Here is a 20,421-nt window from a genome sequence, read left to right on the forward strand (position 1 = left end):
CTCTCACACTTTATTAGACATAACAGTCACGTGGAGTGCTTGTTAAACTACAGAATCTGATAGAATAGATGGGGGGGTTAATAGTCTTAATAAGCTCCCAGGTGATTGGGAAGGAGAGCCTGGAGCCCTGGGGAACCATGCCCTCCCTGGGATGATTTCAGCCAGGGCTGGAAAATAGTTGGGGAAGGGGCAAGTGTGTCAGAAAAAGGAGAAGATGCCTATAGTAACTTCCTATTCTGTATCTTTGCAACAGAAGTGGGGCAAAGAATGGATAGTGGGAAGAGAGGAAAACTAAACTGGAAGGCTCTCATTCTGGAATGCTCCAGACTCCTCTGTGTCTCCCCATCTTGGCCCCACTGTCACACTCATCCTCAAAGCCCACCGTTGTCCCAGAAGCAGCCAACCTGTCCCACCTGGCCATGACAACACCAAATGTTGTGTGGGGCATCTTACTGTTTGTGTTTTGGCTATTTCTCTTTCTTTCCTCATAGCTGATTTCTGCAAAGCCTTTTAACCTAGCATCACTGGTTCTCAAGGTCAGCATGTACCACGAGTCACATTTGGGGGGACATGGACATGAGACAGGCTCCTTGGTGCTTCAGTCAGAGATTCTGATTGATATAACGGTCCAGGATGGGGCCCAGAAACCTTCTATCTAAACAAACAAGACAACTGATTCTGGAGTTGTGCCTTGAAGTTTGAGAAAGTCTGAGAAGAACCAGTTTCCTTACCATTTTGCAGGCTACTTTCCCATACAGAATCACGTAGCAATAGGAGACATGCCCAGGACTAGCAGCTCCCTGTGGTTTCACTTCATCCCTATAGCAGCTCCTCGAGGCAGGGGTTAGTGCCTGTCTTTACAGATAAGCAAGTTCTGTGTGCTTTGGACTCCTCTGCTGCCCCCTCCAGCTGCAAAACTCTGTGATTGCAGGATGGGAAGTCAAAATGTGGGTGTAAGATTTGTGTATACCCCATATGACCTTGGACTAGGCTCTCTTCCACCCTGACCTTCAGTTCCCACAGGAGAATAATGAATGTAGCCCCATCAACTTGAGGGCATCTATAAGGGCCATTCAAAACTAGGGTGACCAGGGGGATTTAACTTTGCTGTAAGTTGGGTTTATTACAACTCTCATCTTTTGTTATCCACATTCCATCTCTGTACTTTTATTGCTAACATGGCAGAATCATCCAGGCTCAATTAAAAAAACAATCAGAAGAAATCAGTTGTTAAATTTAACTGGGCGGGACTGTTTCAGAATGCCTGGGAAGGGGTTAATATAGCAAGGGAAGGCCAGGAACACAAGGGTGAAACTACAGGCAAATGATGAGGCCTCCCCGTGAGTGACAGCAGGAATGAAGGCTGCTGCATCCCAGAGCTGAAGCACAGACCACAGCTGCTATTAAGACCCTCAAACACACCATCAGTGGTTCTGAACTTTGCATAATGACTGAACTTGGCCTTATCATTAGAGGAGAGGAGGACAGCGTGGAAACCAAAGGGGCTGAAATTTCAGCCTCTGCCAGGCCTCCCGGGGCTCCATCACACTCCCAGAATAGCGGCTAGGTTCCCAGCAGCCTCCGGCTACACCGCAGCTGGGCTTCCGGTGAGGGAGACAAGTCAGGCCCAAGCAGCTCTGGGGACAGCTGGGCTGGATACTGCCCAGAAGCCAGTTGGCTGGCCCCACCCTGCCCTGCCGTGCTGGAGGAGCCGACTCTGGTGAGTGTGGACGTGTCTGATTCCCTGGGGTCCTAGGCTGTCCCCCATCCCCCAAGGTCCTGGCTCCATTTGAGAGTCAGGGATAGCTTCAGGAAAGGGGCAGGGGCAGTAGCTGGGACTTTTGAAGGCTTTGGTAATGGTGGCTGGAGGGGCTGGTGAGGGCTCGAATGGCCTGGCAAGTGGGGCAGGCTGCAGTGTGCATAGTGCCGACGTGGTTGTACGGGCCAGTGGCCACCAGCAGAAGAACAGGAATGGGGATCAAAGAGGTGCAATCGGGGGACACAGCCTTGCCACAGCACTGTCTGGAGGTTGGCTTCTGAAGGCGAAGGGATTGTTGGGAGAAGGGAGGGCAGCCGAGCCTATGGTGGCTTGACAATAGGTGCACTGTTTCCGGGTGTCTTTCTCCTTCCATTTCTTCTCTTGCAAATATTAATTGAGGTTCCACCTCCTATGGGCAAGGCACCAAGGGGAATACTAAGATGGATCTTTCTCCCTCTCTAAGAGCTTACACCCTGGTCAGGGAGATAAGGCATGTAAATAAATAACCATCAAGAAGGCAGAAAAAGGTAAGGGCTATGCAGGAGGCCAGAGGAGCATCCTGGGGAGTGCAGTACAGTGATGGGGTGAGTCCAGTGAGTTAAAAACAATCCACAGCTAGTCACTGAATTGCTATGAACCTCCATCTTTAAATCTACAAGTGGAGACAGTAACATCTGTCCTAAGGACGCTTATAAGCTTGTGTTGTATGGTGCTATACAGAGGCAGGCTATTCTGGGTATTATACTATCACACTAGCCAGCGTCTCTCTGAGCTACTCAACTTGGGGTTCTGGAGCCAGAGGGAGCCCAGGATCTGAGCACTGGGCACGTGTGAGCAGCAAAGCCTAAATCCTGAGGCCTCCCTTCCCCTCAGAGAAGGCTGATAGCCACACACTCTTGGCCAGGCGTCCTCAAACTTTTTAAACAGGGGGCCAATTCACTATCCCTCAGACCATTGGAGGGCCGGACTATAGTTTAAAAAAAAAAAACAACTATGAACAAACTCCTATGCACACAGCACATATCTCATTTTGAAGTAAAAAAAAAAACAAAACGAGAACAAATACAATCACACCGCCTCATGTGGCCCCCGGGACACAGTTTGAGGACCCCTGCTCTTGGCCAATCAATCCAATCAGAACACTGATATTTAATGCCCAAGTTTTGGGTGTACAAAGCACTATGCTAAGTGGTGCGGGGATAGAGAGGTACGGTATCTACGGTCCATTCCCTATAGAGCCTATCGCAGAATCAGGGAGGCAAGATGTCATCCTACACACAAGATATACACACCTAAGTGTGCAGAGCAGCATAAGAGCAGACTCTTCCTGAAGGTGGGGAAACCAAGTGCCACGCTGGTTACAAATTTCCCTTCTGATTCTGGAAGGGGTGTCTAGACTGAGTGGCCTGAATCCCTGCACCTTGGCTTTGAGGCCTGATCCTCAGGATTTGCTCAATCTGTTGAGGGAGGCTGTCTGGACCTGGGCAGCTCAGGGAACCCAGTGACCCACCCTGCAGGGAGTTGGTTAGTGGCCGCTGAGCCATGGCAGGGAGGCCAGATAAGGGAGCGTAGATTTTGCAGTACTGTGGAAGGGTTCAGCATCAGGTGACATTCCAGCAGGCTCTGCTCAAGGCCTGCTTCCGGATACATTCCCAGAGGGCTCATCCATGGGCAGCCGGTTGTGGCGAGTGAGTATTTAACTTGCCTAGTCCCTGGCTCCTGGCCCCGTGCTTCTTAAGGGGATACCGTGGTATCTGAGTCCTCCCAAAAATACAGGTGGCTCTCACTGTTCTAAGCAGGAAGTCCTCTGAGCTTAAGAGAAAAGGAGACTCCGCAGACACAGGGCCTGGGAGCAAGGAGGGGAAAGGGCTAATTCTGCAATCCAGCCAGTTGTGGGCCACCTGACACCTGGCACAGGGTTCCTGGCCCCTACCTGTTGGGAGCAGGAGCCCCGCCCACAGCTCAGTGAGGGCCTACTCTCACTCCCCTGGGGCCCAGCTGCAAGGTGGGGACTCTGAACACCCTAAGAACATCCCACTCCTGCTCCATGGTGGAGGAAATGGCTCCTGCAAAGGATCCTGCAAACTGAAAGTATAATCCAGAACTCCTGCTGTACAGGCAACTCTGGGGAACCTAACTGCCCCCTGGCATCCCTGGGTAGGTTCCTCCAGGCCCAAGGGGTTGCCAGGGCCCCCTACCCCAGGCACTGCCAGCCTAAGGGAGGTGGGCTTCTCCAGCAGGTACTGGGGCTTCCCTGCTTCCCAGAAAAGGTGGCCTGGGAGGTGGGGCAGGGTGCCACTGTGTGCAAGGCCACTGGTGTGAGGGGGGGAGATCAGGAGTGCAGGTCACAGAACACAGGACATTCCATAAGTAGCTCCTGAAAACTTCTACCGTGTGCCCGGCTGTGTGCTAGATCCCAGGGACAACAAGATGAGTGAGACATGTCCCTGCTCTCGAGAAGGACATAATCTAATTGGGGAGAAAACAATTTAGAAGGTTAATTATGAACACTAGGATAAATGATAAACAAGGGCATAACAGGAGATGGGGAAGTAGGGCAGCTGGGAATGGTGAGGAAGGTTGCCTCACACAGGAAGGGACTTTTGGGCTAAGCTTCAAGGCAGGCCAGGTTTTTTAAAATGTTTGGTCAGAGAAAGCAGGGTGAGAGGGATGGGATGAAGGAAGGACTCCGGTGAAAACCCAGGGCATGGTCCTGGCAAGGCTATTCTGAAAATGTCAACAGAACTGAATGAAGGCAGGGAAGCGCTTCTTTAGGAGTCTGTGTTAAAAACTCTTAAAGCCCCTTTAACTGAAAGGCCTGGGGCTCACAGACCATGGACAGTCACACCAGGAAAGGAGAGGCTGACCAATGACCCTCTGTAAATGCCAGGCTTGTGTGAGGCACGTGGCAAACAGGGCTTGTCTTGGCGGTAATATCGTCATCCTGTTTTACAGTAGAGGAAAGAGGGGCTCAGAGAGATTCACTGGGCTGCCCAGACCACACAGCTAACACTGGTGTCATCCCTGAGCCTTGCCAGGACCTCAGACTTGTCAGAAGGAGGCTTTTCAGTGAATAAAGGTAGTTTCATTCTGCTGGCAGGAGAATGAAGCCCCACATAGGAGAGTGGCAGGGGGTGGGAGGTGAACACAGACCTGCTGCCCTCCCCCTCTACTCAGCAAAGCCAGGATCTCTTTGAACAGCAGGTGGGCAGCAGCCATATGGGACCACTTCTCAAGGTGATATTTTTTGGTTGAAAATGAAGTTCATAATGGGTTACATGCCTAGTGGGTTATTAAGTTAGGATGAGGGGCGTTCGGGGGCACAGTTGACCCTGTGGTTGGAGTCTTGGATGTAAGGACAGTTTCTCCAGAACTTCCTTGTAGCTTTGCAGGGTCCCACCTCTATCAGCATGGTATGTGAGGGGACAAAAGCAGAGGACAACAGAGATCCTGAGGACCCAGAGGCCCAGGTCCTCTGACCTGAGGGACTTGCTTTGTCCTTTGAAGGCAGATCCTGTTCCAGAAGTGAGATGGGGTGAACAAGGAAGAAGCAAACAGCTCTCAGAAAACTGCCCTACATTCCCAGTGCTGTCTGCTGCTCAGGGCTGGGCTGCTGGGGTGCCCAGAACCCTTTCCAATGAATCCCAGTGGGTGGCACTAGACATGCCAGCCTTTCACTGGCCTGGACATCAAGGCAGAGAAGAATGCCTTTTTTGAGAATCTAAGTAGAGGAAAGAGCTTCCTGAAGCTTGAAAACAAATCTGCTGGATCCACTATTCACCTTCTGTTTCTTATGGTTGGTGAGGCGTCCCAGGCTCTTCCCCCACACCTTCCCCAGCTCCTCACTGGCTGCCCACTTACCCAGGTGAGTGGCCCCTCCCCCGCCCCTTTGCTGCCTACAGTGATTTTGTCCTCTCAGTTCTGACCAGCTGTTTGCCTTTCCAGCCTGAGCCCTCAACTGCCCAGACTATACAAGCATTTGCTATACCAGCATGGGATCCCTGAGTTGAGGTGGGAGGTGGATTTATGGGAAGGAGCCAGGGGCAGAGGACAGCTGTGCAGAAGCAATGTGCTGTTGTGCTTCATATTTATTTATTTATTTTTATTAAGTCATATATACATAGATCATGAATACATTTATGCATATATGGGGTACAAGGAGGTGATTTTTTTATACGATTTGGAGTGCTTACATCAAACTAATTAATATGGCTTTCGCCTCATTTACTTATTATGTTCTATACTTGATAGATTTGACGGAAAAGAGACTGAACCGATTCAGTCTTTGCCACCCCAGACCAGCCGGAGAAGGAAAGGCACAGAAAGGTGTACAGGGTTCTAGAAAACCAGGCCTTCACCGCCAGCTCCAGCCTAAGCAAACATTCCCTTCCAGAGTCAGAAAACCGGTGTGCGAGGGGAGAAATCGGCCTGAGGTTTATCGCTCGGGCAACTCCAGATGATTCATAGAGTTTAGACTCCAGGTTGTCACAGATCAAGGCACGCAAACAAACGGCCTGGGAGGTACCCCTCCCCTTTCCCTGCTCCCCCAACCTGGCTACCCCCTAGCCCAAGACCAGCTGCCTCCCCTCCCCCTCGCGGGAGCCCCAGAGCGAGCAAACACGCCCTGCTACCCTCCCCTTCACCGGCTGGCTCCGACCGCGGGCTGCTGGCGATGCCCCAGACACCTCGGCGTCACGAGAACTGGCACCCCGAGGCCCAGAGCCCTACCCTCCCTCCTCGTCCCCAGGGCTCTGGCCAAGCCCAGCACCTCTCTCTCCTCGGTGCGCCTCGGCCCCAGCGGGCCTCCGGCGCGAGCTAAGTAGGCCTAGCCGCCCACCTCCCGGGGGGCCCACAGCCCAGGGGCAAGGCGGCCGGAAAATCTCCTGTTGTTTACGGGGCTGGAGAGGTCCCAGCTGGAATTCGCTTCCCCATTTCTGCGGCTCCCTTTCTGCAGATTCCAGAAGCCAGAGAAGAAAGAGTGGCAACTCGGCGGACCCACCCCTAGACGGGGAGTGGGGGTGGGGCACGAGGGAAGCGGAACTCCGGGAAGGTCCCCTGGCCGCGGGAGGGGCGGGACTCAGAGTCAGGGCCAAAGTGTCCCGGAGCGCAGAGACCGCGGGGGCCGGGTTAGACACTGTACCTTGGGGAACAAAACCGTGAAGGCTAATTAGGACAAGTCGGAACAGGGAACAGGGACGAGAGGAGGGGAGAGCGCTCTCCGAGTTGGGCAATGTCTGGAGCGGTCGCAGGCAGCGCGGGCGCAGAGTAGCCCGGCCCAGGGCGACCTTCGTCCACTGTGCGAAGTTTTTCTGGGCTCGGTCTACACGTTAGGGGAGAGCTCGGTGACAATCCCACGTACACTTGGTGACTGGGGCTCCGGGGATAGACCGCGCGTGCAAGCGGCGGACACTCGGTGTGTGGTGTGTCCACGTGTACAGGCTCAGGAGGGGAGGGGGCGCAGAAGGCGTGACAAAGACGGACTTTGTGTGCGCCTCGCTCCAGCCCGCAGCAGCAAACTGTGCTCGGCGTGTGTCTCGCGGGGGAGCCAGGACGAAGGTGACAAAAGCTGGGTATCCAACACCGAGAGAGGAGAGACGCGCCAAGGTACCCCTGCGCGTGGCCGAGCGCGCGCGCTGGGAGATGCCGGGAGGGAGCGCTCGCCCGCGGGGGTGCCAGGCTGCACCCCGCGCCGCTTGCCGGAGAGAAAGCAGAGTCCAGAAAGTGAGTGCGCGTGAGTGCGCGCGCGCCCGCCGCGGGGGCGTGGCAGTAAACAGCAACAACCCACACGCCAGCCCCGCCTGGAACTCAGCCCTCTGCGCTCCCTCGCGCGCCGGAAAGTGCTACTCGGCCCAGCCCAGAGGTGAGTCGGGGCGGGGAGGGCCGGGCAGGCTTTGTTACTGAGTAAACGGATTAGACGTACCTGGAGCGCAGCGGGCGTCAGATTAGCCCACTGAATGGAGGTGATGTCACGGTGATGGAGGCGCCAGCCTACCCTGGTCGCGAGAAAGCCCTGCGAAGGGAGAGGCGGGCTCGACAGCGAGCGACCGAGTGCGGCTGGCTGTGCCAGGGTCCCCAGGAGAAGCAGGCCCAGCTCCCCGCGCCCCCGCCTGGACCCTGCCACCCCAGCCAGAGCTGGGCCTGGCCCCACGCTGAGTCCCTCCCACCTCCGCCCCTACTGGGGCTGGAGTTGGCTCCGAACGCCGGGCAGCAGCCGAGCGGGCGGCACGTCCCAGGTAAGGCAGCTGCCTCTCCGTTCCGCCCTCCGCCTCCGGCCGCCCCGGGGAGCAGTGCTGGCGAGGAGTGGTCGAGGGCAGAGGCGGGAGCTGGAGGTTCTGAGGGCGGGGGACGCCGGGCCAAACTCCTCTCGGTCGCAGAAAGTTTCCAAACCTGAGCCGGCTGGGGACTGGAGGTGGGGGGAGCCGGCGTTGTAGCTCGGATTGAAGGGCGGGGAAAGGACTCCACGGTCGGGGTCTCCATGGCGCGCCCTCACCCCATCGCTTCTCTGTGCAAGTTCACTGTCAACAGTGATGTTTGGTCCGTCTCCTTTCTGCTGCGTGGTACTGAGATGGGGAAGGCAGGTTTCTGTGACCCTCCCTCTCCCCAGAAAATGAGCGAAAGAGCGGCCGGCTATGCTCTTTCCGTGTGGATGGTGGAGGGAGCGGCGGTGTAGACCCCAGTGGTGGGGGTTGGAATAGAGGGAACCTGAGTGAAGTGGGAGCACTCGGAATCTCCAAGCCCGAAGTTTGGCATTTCAAACTAGCAAACTTTCAAGTATTTCAAACTATCAGGCTCTACTTGCTGCCTGGCCACTGGGTCCTGACCCCCTGCCTGGCTTTTCCAGGGTCTTTCTACCTCTGCCCTCAAGCCTGCAGTTTTATACCCAGGAAACCCTAATAACTTAAAAACCCCAGGGTCCTAATCCTGGAGCTCTGTATCCCCTGTATGGCTTCTAAAGTGGCTGGGGGAGGGAGTGCTGCTGGGGGGTGGGGCACATTCCAGAGTGACATTCCAGAGCTGACCCTGGGATTGAAGACTTCCCAGTCTCAGCAGGTTCAGGGCAGGAGCTGAGGTTCCAGAGAGCCCCGCCCCCCAACCTGGGCTTTGAGGTAGCTCCTTGCAGGCACAAGCATCTTATTCTTACTGGATGGAGTAAACATCAGAGCCCAGGACAGAGGGGTAAGACAATGGTACCTAACCGGGGACTGAGAGAGAATGGACATGGATGGAAGGAGGAAGAAGGTAGGATGTGGGTCCGTGGGTCCATCCATCCTTCCTGGTATCGAACAGGAGGAAGGAGGATGCTCTGTGGTACCCCTGGGTGAGCATCCCAGGTGAATGGTCATAGCACCCTCAAGGGTAACCTCTGGCCTTGGGTCTATGTCTTACTCTGTACTCTTGAGCCTGGAAGCCTGACCTGGGTGTTTTTCTTTCCAGGATGATGGGGGAGGGATGTCAGGGGTTTGGAGATGGTAGCAGGTGAGGAAGTATGTGTTTTGGAAGGTGAGTCCTTGCTAACTCCCTTGGTGCTGAGTGAAGCCACTTTTTGCTGAGTGAAGCTGGTCAGGGCTGACACAGCCCTGCTGTGTCCTCTCTGCTCTCTCTGGAGCCAGGACGGGGAAGGGGATTCAGGAACTGGATTGGACTGACTCACACCAGAGCTGGGGGCTGAGAGGCTGAGTGGCTGAGTCTGGGGAAAGGGCGATTTCAGAGGTGATTAAAAATATTTGTACAACTGATTCCAGGGAAGTGAAGCAAAAGGGCCCTTTTGTCCAGAAAATAATCTGAGGCTGGGGCTGGGCTTCAGCTGTTGGGTAGGGGAGACTGACAGGGAAGGATGTGGTCCTCCTCCCACTCAGAGGCAGTACCTGTCCTGTGTCTGTTCAGAGGGTGATTTTTAAATGCCTACTATGTTCTGGGCTTGTTCAGTAGCCTCAAAGACCTGAGACCCTGGGAGAGGGGATTCAGATGTTCAGGATTCAGAATTCTCAGTCTAAGCGCAGGGTCTAATCTACCATCTTAATAGGTGACTAAATGTTCATTCCTGGGTATCAGAGGGCTGCAGCTGAATTCTTTTGAGCTTCCTTCTCTTGCCTCCTGCAAGGGTCCCTGTCCTGGGCAGCAGACAATTTTTCTCCCTGAGTCTATGTATTTCTCTCCCCACCTGCCCTTTTATTTCAGGGGGAACCAGAGAAATAAGAGATTTCAGATGGGAACAGGTTGTTTTGTCTGAGGCTAGTAAGTTACATGGTAGCTGGGCAGGAGCATGGTACATGGAAGGGGTGAGGGGCAGATATTGAGGGGCAGATAAACGCTCTTGTTTCATTCCTTGGAATTCCCTACTTGAAGGGTACAGGAACAAGTTGTTGGTCACCAACAACAAAGTCAGGAGGAGATTGGGGGCTGGGAGCAAGGGCAACTTTGAAGCTTCCCTGACCCTTACCCACATGTCTGGTTGGTTTGGAGTCCCTGGCTTGTTTTTAGAATGATATGGCTACTACATGTATCAGATTTGAACCCAGTAGCATAGACTTTAGCATTCTTTCCGCCCACATCCAACCAGTCCTTAGATTGTGTTTTTGGAAAGGATCACTGAGATCCAGCCATTACAGATTTACCTTTGGCCTTGATCTTTAAACTGGAATGAGTGTGTCCCCAATAAATCAATGGCCTGGGGTTTTTTGCCAGATTCATCTCTTAAACCACAACCCTGGCTATCCCCTCATCATGCTGAAAACAGCCTTCAGTGGCTCCCTGTTGCCTTTAAATTAAAATAAGGCCTCCCCTATGGAATTTCTCATCTGTCACCAGCAGCTGCAACCTCTCTTTACAAACCTGGTTAATACTTGGCAAACTTGATTTTTTTTCCTCTTGCCGTGAACTTGGGCTCATCTCAGAGTTTGACTTAACACCGTTCTCTCCACCTTGCTCCCTTAACCTACTCAACCCTTCCTTACAGTCTTCAGGGCTTAGCTTTGTGTCCCTGTCTCATGGCAGTGTCTGGGACCCGGTGTGTTTTTATTAAATACTGAATTAAATGCTGTTGAACAGTCTTCTGCCTCTTCTGAGGCTCTTAGTAGGAAGGCCTCTCCCTCTCCTGTGCTCTTATAGCACCTGTCTGTCTCCTGCAGGTAAATTCTGTTCTTTGACACTTATTTTCTTCCTTGTGTAACTGTTTGCATATCTACCCTATCTCGCCTATTAGATTGAAATACTACCAAGTCAGGACTGTGTCTGTGCATCTAAGATCTGCGGGGCCGTGTCCCCTGGATGCACAGTAAATATACTTGCTGATTTGGAATAATTGCCTGCTCTAAACTGGGGGTGGAGGTGGGGGAGAAGCCTTGACAGTGCAGATGCCTGATGGTGCGGTGTCTGTCCTCAATGTCCGCTTACACATTTACTACTTCATCCCTAGTGGACCCAAAATGCCCAAGATGAAATTGAACATTTAGGATTCCATAAAATGTTGTTATCCATAAATTATTTCCCTGGAGTGGCTCAATATTACTCCTTCCCCATTAGCCCTCCCTGACTCATCTCTTCTCTGTCCAGTGGGTACTTTGATTTACAATTACACAAAGTCCCCTATGGAAGCTTATTTAAGTCACTATAGGGGAAAATGTGTAAGGGAAACTAAGAGAAATGGTGCTTTTGCAGTAGAAGTGAAGAGAAACTAGCTGTTCTGGCACCCAGTTATTTAGAAAAACAATAGTATGTTTATGGAAGAATGTTAATTTTGAGAGTTAATAGTAGAGCAGCGCCTATGGCTCAGTGGGTAGGGCACCGGCCCCATATACCGAGGGTGGCAGAGGGTGGCAGGGTTCAAACTCACCCAGGCCAAACTGCAAAACAAAACAAAACAAAAAACCAACCAGGCTGGTTGTGGCAGGTGCCTGTAGTCCCAGCTACTCAGGAGGCTGAGGCGATGCCTAAGCCCAGGAGTTGGAGGTTGCTGTGAGCTATGATGCCACGGTACTCTACCAAGGGCAATAAAGTGAGACTCTGTCTCTAAAAAGAAAAAGAAAGAAAAAAAAAGAGTTAATAGTAATCAAGTTTAACTAAAAGATGAGGAAGTAGCTGAGATGGCTAAAATACCTAAAATATTTTCATGTCCCATTCAGGATTTTTTTTGTTTGTTTGTTTGTTTTAAAGTTTTTTTTTAATTGTTGGGGATTCATTGAGGGTACAATAAACCAGGTTACACTGATTGCATTTGTTAGGCAAAGTCCCTCTTGCAATCGTGTCTTGCCCCCAAAAGGTGTGACATACACTAAGGCCCCACCCCACTCCCTCCTTCCCTCTCTCTGCTCTTCCTTTCCCCATCCCTCCCTCCTTCTTTCTCTCTCCAAGGACTTTGAGAATTGCTCCTCTTTATTTTGTCAATTTCACTTAATTTTATGAGTTTCATTTCCCCTGACTTAGTAAGTGTTCTTTTCACTTGTCAATATGCAGAGACAATTCTATGGACTGAGATTTAGGATTTTTATTTGCCTATTAGAAATTAAGTAGCCAGGTGGCTAGGTACAGTGGCTCATGCCTATAATCCTAGTACTCTGGGAGGTGGGAGGATTGCTTGAGGGGAGGAGTTTGAGGCCAGCCTGAGCAAGAGTAAGAGCCTGCCTCTACTAGAAATAGAAAAGTTAGCCTGGCCTGATAGTGCACAACTGTAGTCCCAGCTACTTGGGAGGCTGAAGCAGGAAGATCATTTGAGCTCAGGAATTTGAGCCAGGCTAAGGCCATGGTACTCTAGCCCAGGTGACAGTGTGAGACTCCATCTCAAGAAAAGAAAAGAAATTAGTCAAGCCAAGAATGGAAGAAAATAGTAACAAGATAAACCTCAGGCAAACAACCCTCCAAATCCCCTTCCCCAAAAGGAGGAAGAAAGGTAGTGAGGATGGTGCCTTATACATAATGCCATTCCTCCACCAGCCACTAGTGGTCACTAGCAGCCCAGGAAAGCTTGGTTGCTGTCTTTCTGGAAACTTCCTGACGAGGGGCCATGAGACAGAGTTGCAACTAGTTCTTTGACCATGCTGGCTGAATTAAACATGCAGTACCTCCATTTCACAGAATTTTGGAATTTATTAACTTGCTTTTTAGAGCATTTAAATTTTCTGTTAGGCATACTCCAATTCCATTCAAAGCCTTTAATTGAAAAACTCACTGATTTGATCTTTAATTTCTCTTCATGTGTCACACCTGTTCCCTCCACGTCACTCAGGGAAATCCAGTTGGTATTGGGGCCAGGGATCAGCGTTTGGTAGAGCTACAGTGAGTAGATAGAGTAAAATGTAATGCTCCATCCTGGATGTTAATAAAAGATATCTTTCTTGCCTTCTGGCTACAGTGTCTTAAAGTCTTCTCTTAAAGATTAATCCCTTTGGGTTTTGCATTGTCCTTGCCTGGTTCTTGCTTTTAAAATGTTAATGTCTCATGGGAGAATGTTTGCATTAAGTCATTAACTAACTGGGGAATTAGTTTATTTTGTCCTTGACTTCAGCATCTGAGCTAGGCAGAAACTTTGGATTCTAAAGAGGAGACTTAGCAGGAAAAATGGGAAGATGAAGGGTAAAAAAGGGAGGTGGTGGAAGGGAGGAGGAAGTGTGGATAATTTTGCTTGGTTGTTCAACTCTCCACTTTTTTTGGCTGCAGGCTGTGCCTGCTACAGGTGCTTGTTAAGTACTTGTTGAGTGAATGAATGATTGAATAAATGAATGCATGGCTGAGTAGCCATGGACTTAGTATCTGACAGGGAAGAAAGGAAATGTTGAATGGGTGCTTGGTTTTAACTTGCTCACAAGCTCCTTCTCCCCTTAGCCCTGACTGCAAGAGTTCAAGAGTTGAACTCAGGTAGAGGGAAGGGAACCAAAAATTCCATGACAATTTCTTCCTTTTCCATGGCTAGGAATAGGGGTGATGTAGGAGCTTCATCTTATTTGCCTCTCTGCTCAGTTGCCATGTATCCCAGGAGTTCTCTGTTAAGAAGGATTCTGAAGCCCAGAGGGACTATCTCATGCTCAACTGGCACTATCTGCCCTGGTTCAGGATGGGGAGGCTGTGCTATGTATGTTGAAGTCTGGCCTTGGAGGACTGATTTTGTTCCTTCTCGCTCTGTCTTTAGGGACCCAACTGGAGTCTGGCCTGGGTGCCAGGATGGCTGCCCACAAAGCCTTGCTGATGTTCCTGGGACTGCCTCTCTTCCTGTTCCCAGGGGCCCAGGCCCACAACCAGGCCCCACCTGGCTGCAGCCCAGACCTCAACCCCCTCTACTATAACCTGTGTGACCGATCTGGGGCTTGGGGCATCATCTTGGAGGCAGTGGCCGGGGCAGGCATCGTCACCACATTTGTGCTCACCATCATCCTCGTGGCCAGCCTCCCCTTTGTGCTGGACACCAAGAAGCGGAGCCTGCTGGGGACTCAGGTGTTCTTTTTGCTGGGGACCCTGGGCCTCTTCTGCCTCGTTTTCGCCTACGTGGTGAAGCCCGACTTCTCCACCTGTGCCTCCCGGCGCTTCCTCTTTGGGGTCTTGTTTGCCATCTGCTTCTCCTGCCTGGTGGCCCACATCTTTGCCCTCAACTTTCTGACCCGGAAGAACCACGGGCCCCGGGGCTGGGTGGTCTTCACCGTGGCTCTGCTGCTGACCCTTGTGGAGGTCATCATCAACACGGAGTGGCTGATCCTCACTCTGGTCCGGGGAGGTGGCGAGGGCGGCCCTCTGGGCAACGACAGTGCCAGCTGGGCCACGGCCTCCCCCTGCGCCATCGCCAACATGGACTTCGCCATGGCGCTCATCTACGTCATGCTGCTGCTACTGGGCGCCTTCGTGGGGGCATGGCCCACCCTGTGCGGCCGCTTCAAGCGCTGGCACAAGCATGGCATCTTCGTGCTGCTCACCACAGCCACCTCCATTGCCATCTGGGTCGTGTGGATTGTCATGTATACCTATGGCAACAAGCAGCACAACAGTCCCACCTGGGATGACCCCACTTTGGCCATTGCCCTTGCTGCCAATGCCTGGGCCTTCATCCTCTTCTATGTCATCCCTGAGGTCTCCCAGGTGACCAAGGCCAGCCCCGAGCAAAGCTACCAGGGGGATATGTACCCCACCCGGGGCGTGGGCTACGAGACCATCCTGAAAGAGCAGAAGGGTCAGAGCATGTTTGTGGAGAACAAGGCCTTCTCCATGGATGAGCCGGCTGCAGGTGGGTCCCAGGAGACGCCTTGCGTGGGTCCCTGTGTCTCTTACTGCAGAACAGGGAGTCAGTCTCTTAAGCAAAACAGAAGGTTCTTAAGGTTAGCTATGGTTTTCTGCCAAACTGGCCCTAAATTCCATTTTTTTTTCTTTTTGGTTTTTTTGCCAGGGCTAGGTTTGAACCCGCCACCTCCAGCATATGGGACCGGCGCCCTACTCCTTGAGCCACAGGCACCGCCCCTAAATTCCATTTTTTAAAATATTTTTTCCTATGTTTATATAATTCATGTATATTCTCATCGTAAAATTTCAAACATTTCACATAAGGCAGAACTTCTCTCTTCTGCCTCCCCATCTCTACCCTGCATCCCATCCTGTTCCATCCCTAAAAGTGAACACTGTTGACGGTATGATGCCACCAGGTGCCTTCATTTCCTCCTTTGTAAAACAGGGATAATAACAGTACATCTTGGCTCAGTGCCCATAGCACAGTGGTTATGGCACCAACCACATACACCAAGGGTGGCGGGTTCAAACCCAGCCCAGGCCTGCTAAACAACAATGACAACTGCAACAAAAAATAGCCGGGCGTTGTGGCGGGCGCCTGTAGTCCCAGCTACTTGGGAGGCTGAGGCAAGAGAATCGCTTAAGTCCAAGAGTTTGAGGTTGCTGTGAGCAGTGACACCATGGCACTCTACCGAGGGCAACATAGTAAGACTCTGTCTCAAAAACAAACAAATAAAAAAAAGGTACATCTTTCCTGGGGTTCTTGTGCATATTAATCAGTGCATGTGCCTGGCCCATGAAGAGCACTCTAAAGAATTAGCTATTTGTTGTGCGTGCATCGCTGTTTTCACTGTTAATATATTATCCTCCCAGAACTTGTTTTTCTATTAGGTACCTGACCACTAGCTTCCTTTAAAAGGAAGTCTTTTTTCGTTTTTTTTTTTTTTCTTTTTAATAAAGCACTTATGGTACCATGTGGTGAGCTCAGCAGCACATTTGTTACCTAAGGACACCCCCCCCCAGCATTTATTGAGCACCTACGGTGTGCCAACCCCCATGCTGAGACCCCTCCTTACTGTGTGCCAGCCCCCATGCTGAGCCCCCTCCTGGTGTGTCCTGTTGCATACATCTGTGCATTCTCACCCTGCCAGCTGCAGCCCCTTCATCAGACATGGCCTGGAAAGCCAGGGGCTCAATCCCACAGCCCCGACCCTGACCCCAGTCTGTGCTGTGGCAGGTGCTTGGGGAGCTTAAGACTCTCTTAACTGCCTGGTTATCATGCCTCAGCTCTGGGGCCTCTGCCAGAACAGAATCGGAGACAATAGAAATTCCGGAATCAGAGACATCCCTGTCTCCTCTCTACAAACTGTGAAATCCTCATAGCTTTGGGGGAAGAAGTGACCCTTGACCTGCTGGGCACTGGCTCTTTGATCTGCCCACCTGGGCTGAGCACTGGCTCTACCCCGGGTGGCCCCAGGCACACACGTAGGGTGTGTGGGCAGGACAGGTTCAGGGGGAGCTTCAAGCCCCCTGCCCCCACTCTGTATACCTGTTTGTCGGGACCAAAGAGTTCTCAGCTTTTGTCCCCTCATGGCAAACTCTTCTGAGGTTCTGTGTTTTCCTTTTTTTTTTTTTTTCCTAAATGGAAAAATAAATTGTGTGAGCCAGCACTTAGGAAGCCCTATGGAGGCTGTGGTCCCTCGGAGCTGCAGTGCCGCAGCTCTGTAGGATCGGGTGTCTGCGGTGCAGCCCCCACAGTTGGGCCTCTCCCGGGCTTTCTCGGACACCCTGGGAGTGCCCAGCAGGGTGGAACACATTGGGAAACCAACACCCAAAAGGCCCAGGGAAGTATTCCTGGAGCTGAAAAGAGTTCTGGCAACTGGCCAGGGGGCCACAGGCCTGGCCGCACATCAGCCTCTCTGGCTGGGCTCTGGGTACATGTGTGGGGAAGGCACCCAGCTCTGCCCCGTGAGGACATAAAGAGGCTCGGGCTGAAGGGTCTCGGCTCTATTTACACTAGCACCTGGCAGCTGGCCCGCAGCAGTAGAGGCCAGAGCTGGAGGCTCGCCATCTTGGAAGGCAGCCCAAAGCACATGTGCCCTCTTGGCCTCTGGCCCCGGGGCCGGATGGGGATGTGAAGGCTGCTGACGGAGCGTTTTTCTGTGCTGTTAGGTGGGAGTGGAGGATCCCAAACTGCAGGGAAGCTGAGCAGCATGGTACACTCCTGTGCATCTGTGCAAATGGGTGCTGGGCTTGGTGGGGGGCCCCAGATCCACACCTCACTCCAGAGTCAGCTACTCCTGATATTACACCGGGGCTGGCATGGCCTCGTCTTCCCTCTTCTCTGTTAACCCTGGTTGAGTTGTGGGAGGTGGGAATGGGAGCTGAAAGCCCAAGAGTCCTCACACTGTTCCTGTTTTCCCTTGCAGCTAAGAGGCCAGTGTCACCATACAGTGGGTACAATGGGCAGCTGCTGACCAGTGTGTACCAGCCCACTGAGATGGCCCTGATGCACAAAGGCCCGGTGAGTGGGTGCCCCAGGGCCCTGTGACCCTGCTGGGGGACATAGCCCAGCCTCAGCTGGCCCAGTACAGGGGTAGGGGGAGGTGGCGGGGAGAAGGCAGGAGTCCCCATCTGGTACATGTGTCTAGGGAACCAAAAGCTCCAGTTTTCAAAGCCCCTTTTTCTTTTTTTTCGTGGTTTTTGGCCGGGGCTAGGTTTGAACCCGCTACCTCCGGCATATGGGACCGGCGCCCTACTCCTTGAGCCACAGGCACTGCCCTTCAAAGCCCCTTTTTCTGGAGCTTTGGGGTCTGCCTGTGTCACACACAGCCTGGGGCAGATGGCGTATAGATTGTAGGATGAGCTCTCATGGAGCTGGAGTGAGTTGCCAGCCTTACCCTAAAGAACTCGGAGAGGGACAAAAGAGGGTCTCAGCCAGGTGCCTCCAAAGTGGCCCAAAATGTGCCTGGTCTGAATAGGTACTTACTTCTAAGTACCCTTCCCTCCCCCACCAGCGGGCAGCCAGTCTTGACCTTACATCTCCCCTGGGTTCTAGAAACCAGATGCTCCATTAGCCAAGGAGTGGGGGCGGGTAGGAACAGGAAGAAGGTGGGTTGGATTCCCACTCTCCATATACACGCCTCCTCCTGGCTGGCAGTGGCCATGGGGAGAGGTCAGTGACCCCTCTTGGCAGGATGCTGGGAACAGGAAGTGAGGAGGTCAGCGGGGTGGCGTTCCCATCCCCTCCCTGGACCTCTCTGAGAGTCTGAGGGCAGGGGGAGGCAAATGTGTCTGAACTTCCAGCCCTAGCTCCTTCCCTGTCCCTGAGCCTGAACCTGCAGCTGGAGCAATGATGGGCAGAGGCCTCTGGCTACCAGCCCCCTGGGGAGAGAACAAGCACCAGAACCTCAGTAGCCACCTCCCTGTTGTTGCCCCTCACTCCCTAGTGCGTTTGGGGGCTGCGGGGTTGGTCCAGACTAACAAGAATATTTGATCTGACTGGTCTTCAGGTCACCAGCATTAGCATCACCTGGGAACTTTCTCGAAATGTAGATGGGGTGGACCGGAGGTGGGCCGAGACAATGGTGAACATCCCTTCATGATGTTACCTTGGTTGCTTGAGCTCTATCACCTGGGTATGACCACCCAGCACAGATCTGAGAATGCTGCAAGTCAGGGCTCTCCCCCACCCCAACCCAGTCATTATAGCCCACCCCAGGGGCCAAGGGGGCTGCTATGAGGTATAACTTAACAAACGTCCGGTAGTGCTGATGTACACCTAGGGCTAAGGCCACTGACCTAGGTGTTCCAGGGACCACAGGGGAATAGGAGGTTGTAGATAGGTGGAAAGACCACCTGGATCTGATTGGATCAGGGGCTGGTTTGGGGCCCTGGAGCTACGGAGGCTTGGTGGCAACTGTCTCCCACAGGAATAAGGCAGGTGGGGCAGGAATTCACCTCCCCTCCAGGTAGGAGCTGGGACAGGTGCCTCAGACCCTGTCCACCCCACAGCCGGTATCTCACCCACACAGTAGCAGGCCAGGTTGAAACTATCCAGCCTAGACTCTTGGGCAGAGATGTGTGGGCCTGCCCAGGGCCTAACAGAAGTGTGTCCTTGGCAAGGGAAGCCAGTCCAGATGCTGTTGTATATTATAGTGTCCTTTGGCTTCCTTGGGGAAAGGTCCTCTGGAGGAAGGGGCCGAGAACTTTACCAGATAGGCTGTAGCAGCCCAGTGTGGCTTAAGATTTGGCCTCCACTGGCCCTAAGGTTTCCCTAAGGAATTGGAAGAGGAAGGGGCTTGAGAAGAAGATCCCCTCTATGAAGCCCCCGGGATCACCCAAGGTGACCAGGGGCTCTGTTCCCATGGCCAGAGATAGGGTGAGATAAGGGGCTTGAGGTCAGCGCCCCTATTTCTGGAAATGGAGTTAGCCATTCCAGGCTACTGCTGGGGCCCAGCCAGAGGGGCAGAGGGGCGGTGGAGAGGGAGCTGGCAGGCACACCCCTGCAGGAAGCAGAGTGTTTGTGCATCCGCCCTGGCGGAACCTGGCTCCCGAAGCCCCTGACTGTGAGACCGCCTGTCCTTCCTTCCAGTCCGAAGGAGCTTACGACGTCATCCTCCCACGGGCCACCGCCAACAGCCAGGTGATGGGCAGTGCCAACTCGACTTTGCGAGCTGAAGACATGTACTCAGCTCAGAGCCACCAGGCGGCCACACCGCCGAAAGACAGCAAGAACTCTCAGGTCTTTAGAAACCCCTACGTGTGGGACTGAGTCAGCAGTGCCCAGGAGAGATGGGTGGGTCTGGGGAGGGCCCTCAGGACCTGTCCTGGGCAGGGGGCTCCCCCTCGCTCCTTGCTGGCCCGGGGCAGCTTGTCCTCAGAGCCATGAGGTCCTCCCTCTGCCAATACCTGGGTGGGTGTCCTGGTGCCCCCCCACCCACTCCTCAGTGTTTGTGGAGTCTCCGGCTTCATGCCAGGATCACCTCAGTGGTCATGCTCCAGCCAAATAGTGTTCTTCTTGGGGTGGTGGCCAGTCTGTGCCTGCATTTTCTGGAGATTCCTGCAACCTCGGGAGATTTCATAGGCACTTTGGGCCTGGATCTTGCTCCTCTGTGAGGAACAAGGGTGCCTAATAAACATGTTTCTGCTTTATTAACTCTTTCTCTGGGGTCGTAGTTTCCGATGAACCCCCTCCTCCGCCATGGCCTAATGACTGACTCCTCTTTCCCCTTCCTCCAAATCCAGCTCACATTTTAAGCTGCTATGGAATTTCCTTTCCATGCCATTAAGTAGCTGATGGCTCTGCCCAGCGAAGGTGTCTTTAGCAGATCCTCCAGCTATGCTGTGTGCAGCCAGAATGAACATCTGGGCCCAGCAGTGTCCGGGATGCAGTCCCACATCTGAGCTTGTCTGAAACCAGGCACCTTTCCTCTGGAAACCCCCTCCAGTGGCTATGGGGA

The 20,421-nt window shown here is 53.0% G+C and overlaps 1 protein-coding gene across 3 annotated transcripts; it reads left to right on the forward strand.

Moving 5' to 3' along the window:
• The first annotated feature begins 1,591 nt into the window (after window positions 1-1,591).
• On the forward strand, window positions 1,592-20,117 carry GPRC5C (G protein-coupled receptor class C group 5 member C). 3 transcript variants are annotated; one of them, XM_053569310.1, is made up of 4 exons: window positions 1,592-1,720; window positions 13,881-14,963; window positions 17,389-17,483; window positions 19,554-20,117. In XM_053569310.1, the coding sequence occupies exons 2-4, from the start codon at window positions 13,913-13,915 to the stop codon at window positions 19,731-19,733; spliced, it is 1,326 nt and encodes a 441-aa protein (XP_053425285.1). In that variant the 5' UTR covers window positions 1,592-1,720; window positions 13,881-13,912; the 3' UTR covers window positions 19,734-20,117. The 3 variants fall into 3 exon arrangements, with proteins under 3 accessions (XP_053425285.1, XP_053425284.1, XP_053425283.1); XM_053569309.1 differs by lacking the exon at window positions 1,592-1,720 and adding an exon at window positions 5,291-7,619; XM_053569308.1 differs by lacking the exon at window positions 1,592-1,720 and adding an exon at window positions 7,578-7,992.
• The last annotated feature ends 304 nt before the right edge of the window (window positions 20,118-20,421 follow it).

This window comes from Nycticebus coucang, chromosome 18 (assembly GCF_027406575.1).
Source record: "Nycticebus coucang isolate mNycCou1 chromosome 18, mNycCou1.pri, whole genome shotgun sequence".
NCBI classification, from domain to species: Eukaryota; Metazoa; Chordata; class Mammalia; order Primates; family Lorisidae; genus Nycticebus; species Nycticebus coucang.

What these genes read in the sequence shown, in the direction of transcription:
- GPRC5C (XM_053569308.1), top strand. Translation starts at nt 7,734, where the DNA reads ATGGAGGCGCCAGCCTACCCTGGTCGCGAGAAAGCCCTGCGAAGGGAG. An exon ending in GAGCGGGCGGCACGTCCCAG is followed by an intron (nt 7,993 to 13,880) that starts GTAAGGCAGCTG and finishes CTCTGTCTTTAG; the next exon opens with GGACCCAACTGGAGTCTGGC. An exon ending in CCCTGATGCACAAAGGCCCG is followed by an intron (nt 17,484 to 19,553) that starts GTGAGTGGGTGC and finishes CCTTCCTTCCAG; the next exon opens with TCCGAAGGAGCTTACGACGT.